This window comes from Musca vetustissima, unplaced genomic scaffold (assembly GCF_032173495.1).
Source record: "Musca vetustissima isolate MV318-11 ecotype Yass unplaced genomic scaffold, APGP_CSIRO_Mvet_v1 utg47622, whole genome shotgun sequence".
NCBI classification, from domain to species: domain Eukaryota; kingdom Metazoa; phylum Arthropoda; class Insecta; order Diptera; family Muscidae; genus Musca; species Musca vetustissima.
This window is the reverse complement of record NW_026884473.1, coordinates 14842-33142: the sequence shown is the minus strand read 5'-3', so window position 1 is coordinate 33142 and position 18301 is coordinate 14842. Positions and strand designations below refer to the sequence as shown.

At 36.1% G+C, this 18301-nt stretch overlaps 1 protein-coding gene across 1 annotated transcript; it reads left to right on the top strand.

Annotated features, from left to right (window-relative positions):
- Nucleotides 1-1118: 1118 nt before the first annotated feature.
- On the top strand, nucleotides 1119-2000 carry LOC133331476 (ATP-dependent DNA helicase PIF1-like; the record flags this gene model as incomplete). The annotated part of the gene is made up of 2 exons (XM_061539869.1): nucleotides 1119-1791; nucleotides 1948-2000. Coding segments are annotated over exons 1-2 (726 nt in total), but the record flags the coding sequence as incomplete, so codon positions are not given.
- Nucleotides 2001-18301: the final 16301 nt, after the last annotated feature.

Genomic DNA, 18301 nt, shown 5'->3' with positions numbered 1-18301 from the left:
ATTTTACGGCGCAAAATGTGATCGAGCGAGCAGCACAACCACCAGCAACAACATTGACTGCATTTTTTTCATTGTGCCAAGTCGATGACTTCGCTAAAACGCTACTGTATAATGAGGTTCCGATATATTTTACATGGAATGTATCCACCAAACAATTTCAACGTCGCAAACAAGGGAAAATAGTAGCTGGCCACCCAAATATATTTTCAAGTGATGCTTTAGGACGTCTATACACTGTACATCCAAACAATGATGAATGCTATTACTTGCGTTTGCTTTTGATTCATATACGTGGTCCGACATCATTCCAATATTTGAAAACCATAAATAATACATTGTGTGAATCATATCGGGACGCCTGCCAAAAATTAAATTTACTCGACAACGATGACCATTGGGAAAATTCACTTGCCGAACCCTCACTGGCAGCTTCTCCATATCAAATTCGTATATTATTCGCAATTATACTTTCAACATGCGGTCCATCAAACCCATTAGAACTGTGGGAAAAATTTAAAAATGAAATGACAGATGACATTTTACACCAAGCGCGTGATGCAACTACAATTTCTGGATTAGAATACTCTCCTGAGATGTACAATCAGTCATTAATATACATTGAGGATATTTGTTTACAAATGGTGAATAAAACGTTGAATACATTGGGAATGACATCTCCAAGTCGAGCCGTTACGGATGCTGTTAATGGTGAAATACATCGCGAACAAAATTACGATGCAAATGCATTAAACACATTTGTTGAGCATAACTTACCAAACCTAAATAAAGAGCAGAAACACGTCTTCGACACTATTATGACAACTGAAAATGCAGGAACTGGTGCAATTTATTTTCTGGATGCTCCAGGTGGTACTGGTAAAACTTATCTAATTTCAATAATTTTGGCAAAAATACGGTCTGTTGGTAATATTGCGTTGGCTATAGCCTCATCGGGGATTGCTGCTACCCTATTAGATGGTGGAAGAACGGCACACTCTGCGTTAAAATTGCCATTGAATATGCAACTGACCGAAACACCAACATGTAATATATCAAAAACATCTGGGATGGCAAAGGTACTTCAACAATGCAAGATTATTATATGGGATGAATGCACAATGGCGCATAAAAAATCTCTAGAGGCATTAGATCGAACATTGCAAGATTTACGTGATAATCAACAACCATTTGGGGGTGCACTTATATTATTGGCTGGCGATTTTAGACAAACCTTGCCAGTCCTATCACGATCAACACCAGCAGATGAACTAAATGCGTGTTTAAAGTCATCGCATTTGTGGCGATATGTTAAAAAACTTTCACTAACATTAAATATGCGCATACAATTGCAAAATCATGCATCAGCCCGTTTATTTGCACGTCAATTATTGGATATTGGAAACGGAAAAATTGCTACGGACAATGTAACGGGACTCATCACATTGCCTGCAGATTGTTGTGTGTTGACAGAATCAAAAGAAGCCTTAATTTCAAATGTATATCCCGATATTGAGCGCAATTTTACCAATCACCAATGGCTAAGTGATCGCGCTATATTAGCAGCCAAAAACAAAGATGTTAGCGATATTAATGTTGATATTCAAAATAAAATAAGCGGAGAAATAAAAACATATAAATCCATTGATTGTGTTAACGATCCTGATGAAATAGTTAATTATCCAATTGAATTCTTAAATTCGCTTGACTTACCAGGAACTCCACCTCACATGCTGCAGTTAAAAGTTGGTGTACCAATAATTCTATTACGCAATTTAAATCCACCCCGACTTTGTAATGGAACAAGATTAGCTATAAAAAAATTATTTACTAACATTATTGAAGCAACTATATTAACTGGTAAATACAAAGGTGAAGTCGTATTGATTCCACGAATACCAATAATGCCCGCAGATATGCCGTTTTCATTTAAACGAATACAATTTCCAGTACGTCTGGCATTTGCCATGACCATAAATAAATCACAAGGACAATCGCTGAAAGTATGTGGACTGAATCTTCATACTCCATGCTTCTCACATGGACAACTATACGTTGGCTGCTCACGTGTTGGTAACCCATCATCCTTATTTGTATTCGCTCATGAAGGCAAAACCAAAAACGTAGTTTACCAAAAAGCATTGCAGTAGTTTTAATTTGAATAATATAACTAAAACTTAATTTATTATCATAAAATTTTAATTTTTTAACATTCAATATAAAAAAATATAAACTGTGCGTGTTATTACAATTTTAATTTTTGTATTTTGATGAAAACATTTGTTTCTGTTATAAGGAACTAACAACACAAATCACTTCAAAATAAAGAAAATTGGCCAGAAACGGTGCAAATCTTTCTGCTTCTGCTTGATTTAGTTCACATTTTATTTTTCTTCGAAATAAAAATCTGCCATGACTTTGCAACGTAACCAGACTTGCAATGGAAATATAATTTGAAGGCAAAACAACGTTTGCCCGGGTCGGCTAGTATATATATATATATATATATATATTCTTATATATATATATATATATATATATATATATATATATATATATATATATATATATATATATATATATATATATATATATATATATATATATATATATATATATATATATATATATATATATATATATATATATATATATATATATATATATATATATATATATATATATATATATATATATATATATATATATATATATATATATATATATATATATATATATATATATATATATATATATATATATATATATATATATATATATATATATATATATATATATATATATATATATATATATATATATATATATATATATATATATATATATATATATATATATATATATATATATATATTCTTGATCAGCGTAAAATTCTATGACGATATAGCAATGTACGTCTGTCTGTTGTAATCACTCTAGCGTCTAAACGAATTGAGATAGATCGCCAAAATTTTGCATAGATTCGTCTTTTGTCTGCAGGTAAGTCATTGAGTTATTATTGAGTAGCAAATCTCTCTACTAAAAATTATAAATATGGGTCCAACTTTTCGGATAGCCCCCATATAAGGGTACCTCTAATTTTTGCGGTATTTTGGGGGGTTTGATCGCATTTTTCGACCGAATTCGCTGAAATTCGGTACTTTGAGTTCTTATTGGGTAGCAAATCTCTATACTAAAATTATAAATATAGGTCAATTCGGGTAGCCCCCATATAAGGGTAAACCCCAATTTTCGGTATTTTAGGGTTCTTAGGTGTGGTTTTCAACCGAATTCGCTGAAATTTGGTACCTTAGTCCCTTGTATTATTCCCTAAAAATATGTTTTAAGATATCGGCGCCTTGCATTAGCCCCTAAAAATATGTTCTAAGAAATCGACACCTTGTATTAGCCCCTAAAAATATGTTTTAAGAAATCGACGCCTTGTCTTAGTTGTTTAGAAGAATATTCTTTAAAACAGCCTTTCTTAGTTTTTAAAAAATCCGCGCCTTGTCTTAGTCCGTTAGAAAAGTATTCTTTAAAAAATTCACGCTTTGTTTTAGTCCCAAAAATATTCTTTAAAAAAATCTACTGTCGTTTAAAAACAATTTTACATAATTAAGAAATCCGTCTGTTAACTAATTGTTTATGATTATTTTGTAACAATTAGCTATTACAAATGTTATTTACTACCTTTTATTTTGTATTCTACATTTACTATTGTTAAGAATAATACACAGCAATTGGATATTTCCTTCCTCAAATCAATTTCATTATTTTCTTTCCTTTTTCCATCAGTTACACATAATTTACATTTCCTTGTTTACTTTGTGTTCTGTTGTCTGGATAGCGGTTGAAAACACGGTAATCGTTACGCTTGGTTTCCAGCCAATTGACGTCAATATTTTCCACATCGTATTTGGACGGTTGTAACCATCACCACAATCATCATTAAATGCAATCTTATTGTGATATTTATTTCAACAACATCCTGCTATGCGACATCTATGATTCCGTTTTAGTTATAGGTACAAAGAGATTCAATTTGTCCATGTCCCTAGCAGACCCGATGGTCTTCTGGGATTGGTTGTGGTTTGGCACAAAGAACATTTATAACCGTTCTGGTTGTTTTTTGTGTCTACGGGGTTTCTAGTTTCGATATTTACAGTAACATATATTCCTATTTCATAATAGAAAAAATAGATTTAATTCCTATTTGTATACAGCGATTTTAATTGCCCCACCCTTTTGGATATAACTGTCATAATATCTCGATGAACCCTTCGTTTATTTGCTAATATCTTATAAAACCTCCCTTAATTGTTCTGTCATCGTAATAACATAACATGGTAAGCATTTTAAAGTTTCCTTAATGATCAAAGTTTTCCTATGACAGATTGTAATCATAATAAAAAGAAGAAACTTATTTAAATTTGACATCTACTATAATTGAAAATAATATCGCACTTGTGGAAATGCAATTGCAGCTGCAATCATGTCTTCAACCAAGCTAATTAAAATCCACTTTGAAAAATCTGTGCACTTAATTTCTCATTAATTGTGAAAATTATTACAAGTTTCCAGTGAATGAGTGACACTTGGAAATGGTAATTTGTATTTACTAGGAAATTTATACAGGCAAGAAAAAAATAAAATATTGGGAATTGATTTTAAATTAATTAAGGGGTTTTATAATAATACAAATTAATGGTTTTATAAAAAATCCGCGAGCAAAGTAGTATATTCGGAGCGACCATATGTTTACAATTACCAAGGAACTCTAACTTTCTGCGGGTATATATTCCGAGCATGGCAATACATTGCGATATTTGCAACCTCATGAACGATTAGACGTTATCAGCTCCTCCTTTTAAGCCTGGCATAATTTCCAAATATGGATTTAAATTTACTCAGAAAAGTCTTGGTTGTTTGACCCGCTGGATATTGACAGATTATAACCAGTAAGGAAAGCAGTAAAGTCGGACTGGGCCGACTATATGTCTTCTAACAGACTCCGCCCTTTCGAAAGAACATTGGCATGAAATTGGACGAACTTGAATATGTGATCCTTATGCCTTTCTGGAACCTATGCTAAACTTCATTTCATAGAACCGATTTTCACGGATGAAATATATTTCAGAGCTATATATAAATCTGGCACGATTTTCACGAAGCTTATTACACACCATTCTACACTATGCCAAATGTCATGCAAATCGGGATATAGGGATATTAGTGCACCATTTACATAAAATCGGACGAATATATACACGGGAGCTATATTGAAATCTGAACCGATTTTCACGAAATTTAACACACCTCTTTCTAGACTTAATTCAGTACTCTATGCCAAATTTCGTGAAAATCGAAGCATATTTAGGATCTTTGGTGCACCATTTACCTTAAATCGGACGAAACTATATATGGGAGCTATATATAAATCTGAATCGATTTTCCCGAAACTTAGCACACATCATTCTAGGCTGAATTAAGTACGCTGTGCCAAATTTCCTGCAAATCGAAAGATATTTGGGTACTTTAGTGCACAATTTACCTTAAATCGGGCGAAAATATATATGGGAGCTATATTTAAATTTGAACCAATTTTCACGAAATTTAACACACATCTTTCTAGACTTAATTCAGTAATCTATGCCAAATTTCGTGCAAATCGAAGGATATATAGGGACTTTGCTGCAGCATGTACATAAAATCGGACGAAAATATATATGGGAGCTATATCTAAATCTGAACCGATTTTCATGGAATTTGGCACACATCGTTCTAAATTCAATTCAATACATTATGACAAATTTCGTGCAAATCGAAGGATATATAGGGACTTTGGTGCACCATGTACATAAAATCGGAAGAAAATATATATGGGAGCTATATTTAAATCTGAACCGATTTTCACGAAACTCAACACACATCACTATAGAAACAATTCAGTACGCTGTGCCAAATTTCGTGCAAATCGAAGCATATTTAGGGACTTTGGTGCCCCATTTACCTTAAATCGGACGAAACTATATATGGGAGCTATATCTAAATCTGAATCGATTTTCCCCAAACTTAGCACACATCATTCTAGGCTCAATTAAGTCAGCTGTGCAAAATTTCGTGCAAATCGAAAGATATTTAGGGACTTTGGTACAACATTTACATTATATAGGGGGAAAATATATAAGGGAGCTATATCTAAATATGAACCGATTTTCACGAAACTTAGCATACATCTTTAGCATACAAATTTCGTGCAAATCGAAGCATATTTAGGGACTTTGGTGCACCATTTACCTTAAATGGGACGAAAATATATATGAGAGCTATATCCAAATCTGAACCGATTTTTTCCAATTTCAATTGTGTTCGTCCTTGGGCCAAAAAAATTACCTATGCCAATTTTTGTCCAATTCGGATCATAAATGCGACCTGTACTTTGTTTACAATTTAACATGGACAGACGGACGGACAGACATGCATCGACTTAAAAAGTGATTCTATGCATATTCTCAAAAGGAACCATGTTACAAACATATGCACAAAGACATAATACCCTGAACCACAGAGTGCTGAATGGTATAAATATGATCACTAACGAACATTTAAGCTAAATTTCTGACCTATCAGCGTGTAATTTACGTCTGGTGACGGTAATTCTAAACAATGTCAAAATAAGCATATATCTGTAAGTATTTACGTATAACCCCCACGTCCGAGCACTTACACCAATAAAATTGGCATATGTTTAAAGGCCAACCACTCCTCGAATATACTATCAACTTCTCAGGTCATGCAGGAGTAAATATATACTTCTTAGAATACACATTTTTTAATTTTTCCTACAAAAGTCGGTTTCCATTTTACCCGCTAAATATAGACCGATTCCATGGTCAGACCCCTTTCTCTTTGTACAATTTCGTGATGTTCGGGTCATAATTGTGGCCTCTAGGGCGACCAGACATTAGGAAAAACAATAGGGGCCTTCTTTGGCCCGATCTCGTCCTACATGCAATTCCTGACGATTGGTCCATAACTGTGGCCTGTATCGGGTTTACAAATTAGATCGACTAAGCTAGTCGAGATATGGAAATCAGTATTAAAGAAAGTTGGGCAAGGACCAATATTTCGCGGCCACACAAAGCTATATTAACCTTACAACATAGTTGTGTAGAATATAAATATGGGGACCTTTATATGGACTCAAAACATGGACTCATATTGAACATTGTTTTGCATAGATATTTCTCAAACTCCATGATTCCGAATATTAAAAACCGCAAATTACAAGATATAAAAATATATACCACATGGAGCCGCCGATGAATTTGTCGATGTGCTACTATGCCTGTGAACCTGCAGAGTACCTCCACACTTAAAGTTTTTAATTGATTTTTTAAGAATACAAGAAACATACACACACAAATTCCCAACAAACTGTTTATGTTATGCATCGATAATCCACTTCACAAGGATAAACCATAATCCAAGACTTGTTTTTTTTCATTCCACTTTCATTTTTATGTTTTCTTGTGTATTATGCAAATAGAATTTGTTGCTATTGGTTGGTTGTTCTGTATTTGTATGTGGCCACAGGGCATTTATGTAAAGCATCCAACGAAAACAAAAGCCAAAAAACCCGCAATCCCTGCTAGCCACAATGTTCCTTGGACTACTTCTCGTACTTTGTATTCAAGTGCTACTTTATTAAAATATATACAGAACAACTGTACCTGCAACAAAGGTAATAAACTTCAGTAGAACATGTGGACGAATTTTCGAAATACAATGGGGAAATATTTAGAGGATTATCTCTTCTTAAAACAAAGAAAATATAGAAAATGGATTTCAAGTATAATGTATTTATTATGACAATCAGTATACTATTAAATGGAGCAGTAGAGCCGGACAGGTCAACTGCTGAAATTTTTTTATCGTTTGAATCGGAAAATAATGAGCGATCGTCATTAAAACTGGCATAAGAACTCGTTGGTCAGATTTCCTTTTTTGTGTACAGGTGTTATCATGGTCAGACCCATTTATCTGTGTAAAATTTTGTGATGTCCGTCTCATGACTGTGGCCTCTAGAACGGCTAGAAAAACATACAAAAATAATATTGTTGGTTCATTTCATCCCCTGAATATTAAATAAACATTACCAAATAGGGATCTTCTTGGGTTCGAACCGAACCTACATGCAAAATTTATCGACGAAATACAGTACTGTGGCCTGGGCTGTGTTTACAAATAATACTGGACAGACAGATGAACATACTTGTCTAGACCTGCTCTAGTCGAGATATGATTATAGGTATATTGAAAGGACCAATATTGATCGCCGTTAAAAACTTTTGGGGCCAAACTATTAACCTATATTAAAACCAGTAAGGAAAGAAGTAAAGTCGGACGGGGCCGACTATATGATACCCTTCACCACTTTGGGTATATTCAACAAATCGAATGAAATTAAACATGTAATTCTGCAACCTATACTAAATTTTGTTCAGATATAGAGTTGCTTCTTACAATGGGAAAAATTTATTTCAGTATGTTTTGTACATTCGGATACATTTTGAGTTCGATATTTACTTATAAATCCAAATTTCGTGCAAATCGAAGGATATATAGAGACTTTGGGGCACTTTTTACCAAAAATCGGAGGAAGATATATATAGGAGCTATATCTAAATCTGAACCGATTTTCACGAAATTTAACACACACCTTTCTAGACTTAATTCAGTACGCTGTGCCAAATTTCGTGCCAATCGAAAGATATATAGGTACTTTGGTGCACCATTTACTTTAAATCGGACGAAAATATATATGGGTGCTATATCTAAATATGAACCAATTTTCAGGAAAATTAACACACACCATTTCAGACCAAATTCAGTATGTTATACCAAATTTCGTGCAAATTGGAAGATATATAGGAACTTTGTGGGAGCTATATCTAAATCTGAACCGATTTTTTCCAATTTCAATAGGCTTTGTCCAAATTTCAATAGGGTATGTGCCAAATAAGTGACATATGTCAAATTTCATCCAATTCGGTTCATAAATGCGATCTGTACTTCGTTTACAACTTAACATGGACAGAGAGACGGACGGGCATGTCATGGGTCTATCTCGATTCCTTTTGTCTGTTACAAACATATGCACAAAGACATAATACCCTGTACCACAGTGTGGTGAAGGATATAAAAAAGCAGCCAGACAGAAGGACATTGATAAAGCCATATATAATTTTATTCCGGTATAGGATATAAAGACTCCGGTGAACATTTCAAATTATATCTTCAAATATTTTTAACAAAATTCACGCCTTTGATGGACCCTTCTTTAAATATTTTAAAAAAAATCCAGGCCTTTGATACACCCTTCTTCAAATATTTTAAACAAAATCCACGCCTTTGATGGACCCTTCTTTAAATATTAAAAAAAATCCAGGCCTTTCATAGACCCTTCTACAAATATTTTTAACAAAATCCACGCCTTTGATGGACCCTTCTTTAAATATTTAAAAAATCCAGTCCTTTGATAGACCCTTCTTCAAATATTTTTAACAAAATCCACGCCTTTGATGGACCCTTCTTTAAATATGTAAAAAAAATCCAAGTCTTTGATACACCCTTCTTCAAATATTTAAAAAAAAATCCACGCCTTTGATAGACCCTTCTTCAAATATTTCTAAAAAATCAACGCCTTTGATAGACCCTTTTTCAAATATTTAAAAAAATCCACGCCTTTGTAAGACCCTTCTTCAAATATTTTTAAAAACAATAATTTCAAGATAACAGAATTTCAAGATAACAGAATTCGGTACGCCATGCTAAATCTCTCAATCGGGTAAACTTTAGTGCACCATTTACAAGAAAACGGACGAGACCATATATGGGGGCTATATATACATAAATCTGATCTGATTTCCACTAAACGTACCCTCTTCATTAATCTCTACCCAATTTGTTGAACTCTGTGAAATGTTACACTCATGAAATCGGTACGCAATGCTAAATTTCGGACAAACGCTGTATCTGATGATGTGGGAGGTAAGTCTAAATATAATTATAATATTTTATGGAACATACGGTCTTCCCCGAATTTTATGATGTGTGATTATTGGGAATGCTAAAATGCTTCGTCCTCCAATTTTATGGTATTTTTGTTTCGATTTAAATGCATACAAGGCAAAGGTCAACAATTCCTCTGCACCCTTTTTTGTTTTACGCAATGATGTGGAACTTATTGTTTGTGCTTCTTCCGCTCGCACTGTTGTCAATTATTCGACCGAAACCATATTTTATTAGTCTCCTGTGAAATCAATATCACCCTCCAACACACTCATGTATATTCTTCTTTTTTGGCATAACCTCCTCCATGAAAGTGTTGCATTGATTGGAGTCCAGTCAATCTCTACCAAAAAAGAGCACGGAAATAAAAACACAAACAATCGAAAAAAACCAAATATGTTATCATTATTATTATTTGTATTATTTTATTTTTATGATTTTTGTGCTATCCTTACGGCCATTTTTATTTTTACCGAAAGAAGCCACACAAAAAAAAACCAACACGATATCGGCAAATATGCATAAATAATAAACCAATTTCTCTGAAGAAAAATAAATAATAATGTGTGCGTATGTGGTTTGTTTTTTTATACGTTATGGCTTCCTTTATATTTATATGTGTATATTTCCGTGTACATCAACCCATTATGATTTTATGTCTTCCGCATAATGGTGGTTAACTTTTGTATGGTTTCTTCTCTTATTGTTCTTGGCATATTTTAGCATAACCATTACTGCATCAATTTCGAATATTTCATAGCAAATTTTAGGGGATGTTTTATGGTCCGACCACCTTTGATAGCAATTGGTTTAGCGAACAATAAATAATTGCGTAGTAAAATATAGAAAATGAAGATATGAAAATGAAATGCTATGAGAGTAAATATTCCACCATGCATTATATTCATTGAGGTGTTTGATTGTGCGAGGATTTTTTTAAATATTCAAAGGCGTGTTTTTAATACTATTGAAGGGCCTAACCAAAGGCATGGTTTTTATACCCTTCACCACACTGTGGTACAGGGTATTATGTATTTGTGCATATGTTTGTAACAGGCAAAATGAATCGAGATATACCCTTTTGAGAATATGCACAGAATCACAATCGTCCGATTTTTATACCCTACACAACGATGTTGTCAGGGTATTATGACACCTTTAAATATACCGATCATCATATCCCGACTAGCTGAGTCGATCTAGACATGTGTGTCAGTCCGTCTGTCCATTATAATTTATAAACACGATACAGGTCACAGTTATGGACCAATCTTCACGTACTTTTGCATGTAGGATGGGCTCTGGCCAATAAAGATCCCTATTGTTTTTGGTAAAGATAGGTTAATACTTAGGGGATGAAATGGACCAAATACTTAATTTTTGTCGGGGTTTCTGGTCGCTCCACAGACCGCAATTATGGCCCAAACATGGATTAGGGGATCGGGCCAAAGAATAAGCTTGCCTGTTTTGATAAAGATCGGTCAATATTTAGCGGGTCAAATGGACCTTTACTTTTGTGTAAAAAATTGTAAAATTAGTATCGTACAGCGTATATATTTACTTCTGAAGAACATAGACCCGAGGAGTTGATATTATATCCAAGAGGAGTGGTTGGCCTTTAAATTGATACCAATTATATTGTCGGATGTACTCGAATGTGGGAGTTACACTTAAATATTTACAGGTGCTTACGTATTCCGAAATTATTTACTAACCCATTACCACACTAGAGGGCGAAAATATAGCGCTGATCGCTTTGAAATATTCCATGAGGTTTCAGTTATGGTCAAGGACAACGCCTATAATTTTGGTGTTTATACCCACACAACTATGTTTTCAGGGTATTATAGCTTTTTGCAGCCCCAAAAGTTTGTAATGCCGCGAAATATTGGTCCTAGACCCATCTTTAAGTATACCGATCGTCATATCTCGACTAGCTGAGTCGGTCTAGACATGTGTGTCCGTCCTTCCGTCCGTCCATTATTATTTAACAAATAACAACACTAGAGGGCGGAAATATAGCGCGGATCGCTTTGAAATTTTCAATGAGATGCCAATTATGGTCAAGGACAACGCCTATCATTTTCGGTGATGATCAGATAATAATTTTGGGATTAAGTGGACTGAAAACTTAAGTTTTTGTATTTTTTTTTTCATTCGAATTGAAAGCCCAACATCACAACATTACCTACGGTAAAGAGAATCTGGACAAGTACAGCCCTCGTCTACTGAATATTAGTAATATTTGTTGACCTTTAGTCGGGTGTCAAGATGGTGCAAATAACGCAAAGTTACATTTTCGTGGAAGTTGTGTAGGGTATCATATGGTCAGCCCCGTCCGACTATACAGCTCCGCTCACTGGTGTTTTTCGAGTCGATCTGTAGAACACAAACCAAACATCACAACAAAACCCACGGTGAAGGGAATATGGACAAGTAATTAGAAAGTTAGAGTTCTGTGGTAGTATGTTCCGACTATACTACTCCGCTCACTGGTTTAAAATTATTTTTAGGCGGCACTATAATAATTTCAATTTGGAGCATTAATATGTTCAGAGATTAAAGAAGCTAGTAATGCATAATATCATAAAATAGTCCCTCGTATAAAGGTCCCGACGGATTTATATAATTTTTAAGTTGTTTATTCATCAACCACTACTTTGTATCTTTTATAGTGTATTGTATTTTTATTATATTCACTCTTTCAATAAAGGTTTAATATTCGTTAAAATTATGTCATGTTTATGAAAAGGTCAAATCGTTTAGTTATGTTAAATAAATTTCATAATATATCAGGTTAGGGCAAATATATATAAATATGCTTCAGAATTTAGTGAAAACACATTGTTTTCAATATTGTCAATTACTAACAATTTTTTCGACAACCACCACCTCGTTCTAAAATATGTTTTTAAAATATCTATCAAAGCCAAAAAGTTCGTTGCCACATTTGATGGTCGTCATTTTCAATAGCTGTTCAAAGATATTATTCACCATTAATTCCCCCCCTCTCTCCCAAACTCTGTCTCTCACAACAAAGTTCATCAGAAAACCAAGCCAATTGAGAAGGAGACTAGTGACAAAACTCTATCCTGATGTGATGTTCCAGCACATCAAACCGTCAACAACAAAAGTGATATGGGAATGTAATTATAAAATACTTTATCAAAACAAAAAAAATAATTATGAACAAAATTCAAGTGGCTGGCACATACCCTCACTCCATCGTTGACTCGCTCATGCATTCATACATCAGGCAGTGGAGCAGAACACCGAGCATTCCTGACAAATTCTACTAGGCTGCAAAATGAAAAAAAGCTGTGGCAAAACATGTTTGTTACCCCCCACCTTTCCTCAACAATTTTTGTTTAACGAGAACAAAAATTAGGTCAATTGTGTGAATCGTGTCGTAGTAGAATTTTTAACACACACACATACATAGCTACAGAAACAGCTATCAACTGCCAGCGAAAATACTCAAGAACATGTAAGCCTCACACAAAATATGTAACTTATGGTTGGTAGTGCACAAACAAACATAGATAGGATCGTTCGTCGAATGGCTGCAAGTTGCAACAATTTAAGGCGGCTAACGAAACAAGTTATATCATGTAATAAAATCCCGACGGCCATAATATATGTATGACGCAGTCACAGCTCTGTTCAGTGCGCCGCAGGGAATTTTCTCCACGGCAATTCGACAAGAGCTAAACAGAGCCAGTAAGGAAAGGACTGAAATAGGATGGGATCGGCAATGGTATGCACTACACCACTTGGTGAAAACAACACAAGATGAATTTTCAAAATTATATTATATAGTAATCTGCAGGAATATTTAGTTAGCGATTTAAACCAAGTGTAGAAACCTGGTGACAGATACAGACTGCGTGTTGAGGATTAGGAACGATAGATGACGGTATATAGTCAACAGTCAATCGGCTGAAGTATAATAAAGCAGCAGGTGTCGATGTGTTACAAGCCGAACTATTCAAGACTTGTGTTCAGATGCTGGTAAGGAGCATGCACCAGCTGATTTGAGCAATTTGGCTAGAGGAATGCATGCCCAATGATTGGAACCTCAGCATCCTGTGTCCCGTGCCCACCAAAAAGCCAAGAGTCAATGACATTATTGGACCATACCAATGTGACTTCAGACCTCACAAATCCACCAGATGTTTACTCTGCGCCAAATCCAGGAAAATACACACGAAAAATACATCGACACATCCCACCTATTTGTAGACTATTAAGCCGCATGCGACATCCCTATCCATTCAGAGGTCTGCGTTGGACATTCCTGAAAAATTAATACGGCTATTCAACATAACTCCAAACCGGACGAGGATTCAGACAATGTGAGAGTTTGTCGTGTGATCTTTTAAAATCCTGCTGGAAAAGGTCATACGAGACGCAAATGTGAACAGAAGTGACACTCTGTAAACCAAAATCGCCTACGTCGATGACATCGATTTAATGGGTCGAACATTGCGAGCGGTAACAGCCACCATTGAACTAATTGAGAAGGAGTATGTCAAAGTCGGTCTGGCAGTAAATGGCGAGGCAGTAGACTTGGAACTGTGGAACTTGAAAACTACAGCTTCGAGGTAACCAAAGATTTTATATACCTCGGTACCGCCACAAACAAAACTAAACTTTGAAATCCGGAGGTGAATAGTGTTGGCAACATATGCTATAATGGTCTGAGTAAGCAATTCATGAGCAAGGCCACCTCTCGCCATACCAAACTCACACTCTACAAGACGCTGGTACTGCCCGTGATGTTATATGGATCTGAAACACGCAGATGAGGCATTTGGATTGCGCAAGCAGATGAGGCAGCTTTTGCAGTGTTTGAGAGAAAAATTCTCCGAAAGATCTACAGGCCGATCTGAGTCGACAGTGAATATCGGCGTCGAATGAACCACGAGCTTAACAATCTATACGCTGACATCGACATAGTCAGTTGTATCGAGCGATAGCGACACAGTGGCTACACCATGTTGTGCGAATGCATGAGAATGCCCCAGCTCAAAAGGCACATAAAAGCGAGCCTACTGATGGTTCACGCAGAAGAGGGAGGCCACGAATTAGATGGAAAGACCAAGTAGAAAACCACATCTTGGAACGTGGTCTTTCAAATTGGTGGAGATACGCATAAAACCGACGCGCTTGAAATTCTTTTTTTAGCTCGGCTTATGAAACAATCGTTCAGTCTCAAGTCAGCTAAGTAAGTGAGTAGCATACTTCTAGGCTTCATTTCATACTATGTACAAAATTTGTATTCTGTCAAAAAGTTATTCTCTGCCTATGATCCTCAAAAGTAACCAGCCTTCGTTATAGACATCGTTTCTGCCGCAGTGTGGGGTGGGGTATAAACACGTTCCGCGTGTATAGCCATCATTTTAAGATAGTTTTTTTCCCCATATTGGCTAAACAAGTTGGATGCACGGAGCAACAAACGCAAACACACACACACAACCGTGATCGTTCATGTCATTATTCTGTTTAGTTTGTTTGACAATTGCATTGTGGGACAAACCTCACACAAACACACTCTCTCGTTTATTCTGCCCATGGCCCAGAAACACATTGCTGCAGGAAATTGTTTTTGCTTTGTAGTCGTTGCAAAGCAATAGCAACTGTTTTGTGTGAAAATGCACAGACACTCACACACAGAACTACAAAACCGCAAGTAACAACATCGGCTATAATTTTGCAACAATCTTGATTTTGGGGAAAAAACACGCCTAAATGTAAACGTGAATTGCAAAACAATTCAACAACAAAAATAACAAAATATTTGCACAATTCAATTGTACACTCGACAAAAAATGTTAATCATTTAATTTGTTCCAATGGTAATGTTAATCATTTAATTTGTTCCAAGTAGATTTGTTTACATCAATTTTTGAATATGATATCTCTCAAATGGCCGCCACAAGAAGAAGTCAGGCGGCGTCAAATCAGGCGAACGCGCTGGCCAGTCCAAATCACCACTTTTCGACATCAAACGGCCCGGCGACTTGTGTGCGGTGGAGCGCCGGCTTGTTGAAACCAGAACTGCCTCATACGCTTTCGATGAATAATTGGCATCACAAAATTGGTCATCATGTCGCGATAACGCTCCTGATTGATGGTAACATCATGGCCATTTTCATTTTGGAAGAAAAACGGCCCAATGACCGTTTTCGCACTAACGCCGCACCAAACTGTGACTTTTTCGTCATGAAGAGGCACTTCTTGAATCTCCTGAGGATTTTCAGTGGCGTAAAAACATTTTGCTTATTTACGGTCCCATTCAATGTGAAATGGGCTTCATCGGACATGATAATTTTGTTCCAAAATTGCTCGTCATCTTCGGCCATTTCGATGACTCTTTGGGCCCATTCCAATCGACGAGGCTTGTCCGCAGACAACATTCTTTGCGTCAATTGAATTTTGTACGGAAACAAATGCAAATCAATGCGAATAATCCGTTGTAAAGTGGACAGAGCCATGCCCAACTGCTGAGAACGGCGTTTTTGGGATGTTCTTGGGGACCTCTCAACACTGTCTCGCACGGCAGCGATAATCTCGGCCGATGGCCTTGGTCGACTTTTATATGGCCTCTTCGGATTAGAAAGAGCCTTACCAGGCGAAAATTTTTCGTATAAACGCTTAATGGTGTTCTTAGAAGGCGCACTCTCACTCGCTTCAAACGCGGTATGTCATTAAGCGATGTGACATCTCTGTCAAAAGTTATGGCGTTGCCAGATGGGTCCGTCGAATATGGGCAACCCTGTATTTGTTGAGGCTTATATGGAGGGTATATTAATTTGTGCCTCTCAATAATATCGAAATGGGGCGGAACCTTTATTTGGGGCTGTACCAAATCTGCTCAAATTTTAATATGAAATTACTCACTAATTTAGCTGGCTGGAGAAAAAACGTTTGTTCCATAATCCGAACCATAAAATAAATTTCTAGGTGCGTCGATCTCGCGTGCAGTTTTTCCAAGTTGAAAGACCATATATTTCATCCTCCAATTGATCTTTCCATCAAATTTGTGGTCTTAGCCTTCTGCGTGAATTATAAGTAGGCTCGCTTTTATATGCCTTTTGAGCTGGGACATGGCCTAGACAACGTAGTCGCTGCAGCTCGATACGACTGACTATGCCAATGTTTGAAGATTTTCTATCAAACACTCCAAGAGCTGTCTCATCTACTTACGTAAGTACCCATGCTTCAGATCCATACAACGCCACGGGTAGTATTAGCGTCTTTTAGATTGTGAGATTGGTCTGGCGAGAGGTTTCTGAATTGCTTACTTGGACCATTGTAGCATCTGTTGGCCAACACTTATCCGAATTTCAAAACTGATGACGGTAGTGTTACTTATGGCGGTTACCGAGGTATATACAAATGTCGTCGGCGAGTAACAGATGAAGTTTGGTGTACAGAGTGTTATTTCTGTTCATATACATCTCGTGTGACCTTTTCCAGAAGGATATTAAAAACGTCACACGAGAGGCTGTCACCTTGTTTCAACCCTCGTTCGGTATTGAAGGGCTCCGAGAGGTCCTTTCCGCTGCTGACCTTCTGCCAGTTAAAGATATCCTGAATATCTGTATTAATTTTGCAGGAAAGTTGAACACAGACATGGCCTCTGAACCGATTGGGCTTTCGAATGCGGCTTTATAGTCGACGAATAGGTGGAATGTCTCGATGTGTTTTTCGTGAGTCTTTTCCAGGATTTGGCGCAGTGTAAAAATCTTGTCCATAGTGGATTTTCCAGAAGCCGTACATATCATCTTGTCTCCTTTTTTTATGCACGGGACACAGAATGCTGAGGTTCCAATCATTGGGCATACATTCCTCAAGACGACTTGTACTAATCAGCTGATGCATGATCCTAAACGGCATCTAACCGCCGGACTAGAATAGTACGGTACCTTTTGCTTTAGTTTTCTTCAGTCGATTCATCGCTATTCTGACCTCATAATAACTGGATGGTATACATTCTATACCGTCATATCTTATTGGTTCTGGGGTATCTTCTTCTATTTCTTTCTATTTGATACCAAAAGTTGTGCAAAATTTTCCTCCAGATCGTTAACACAATATCTGTTCCAAGATTCCATATTCATCTCTACAGAAGGATATACCTGCATCAAACCCTTCGGTTTGGTGTTTTAATCGTTGGTAAAATTTCCGGACTTCGTTGTGACACCTGTGCACCTCGATTTGTTCC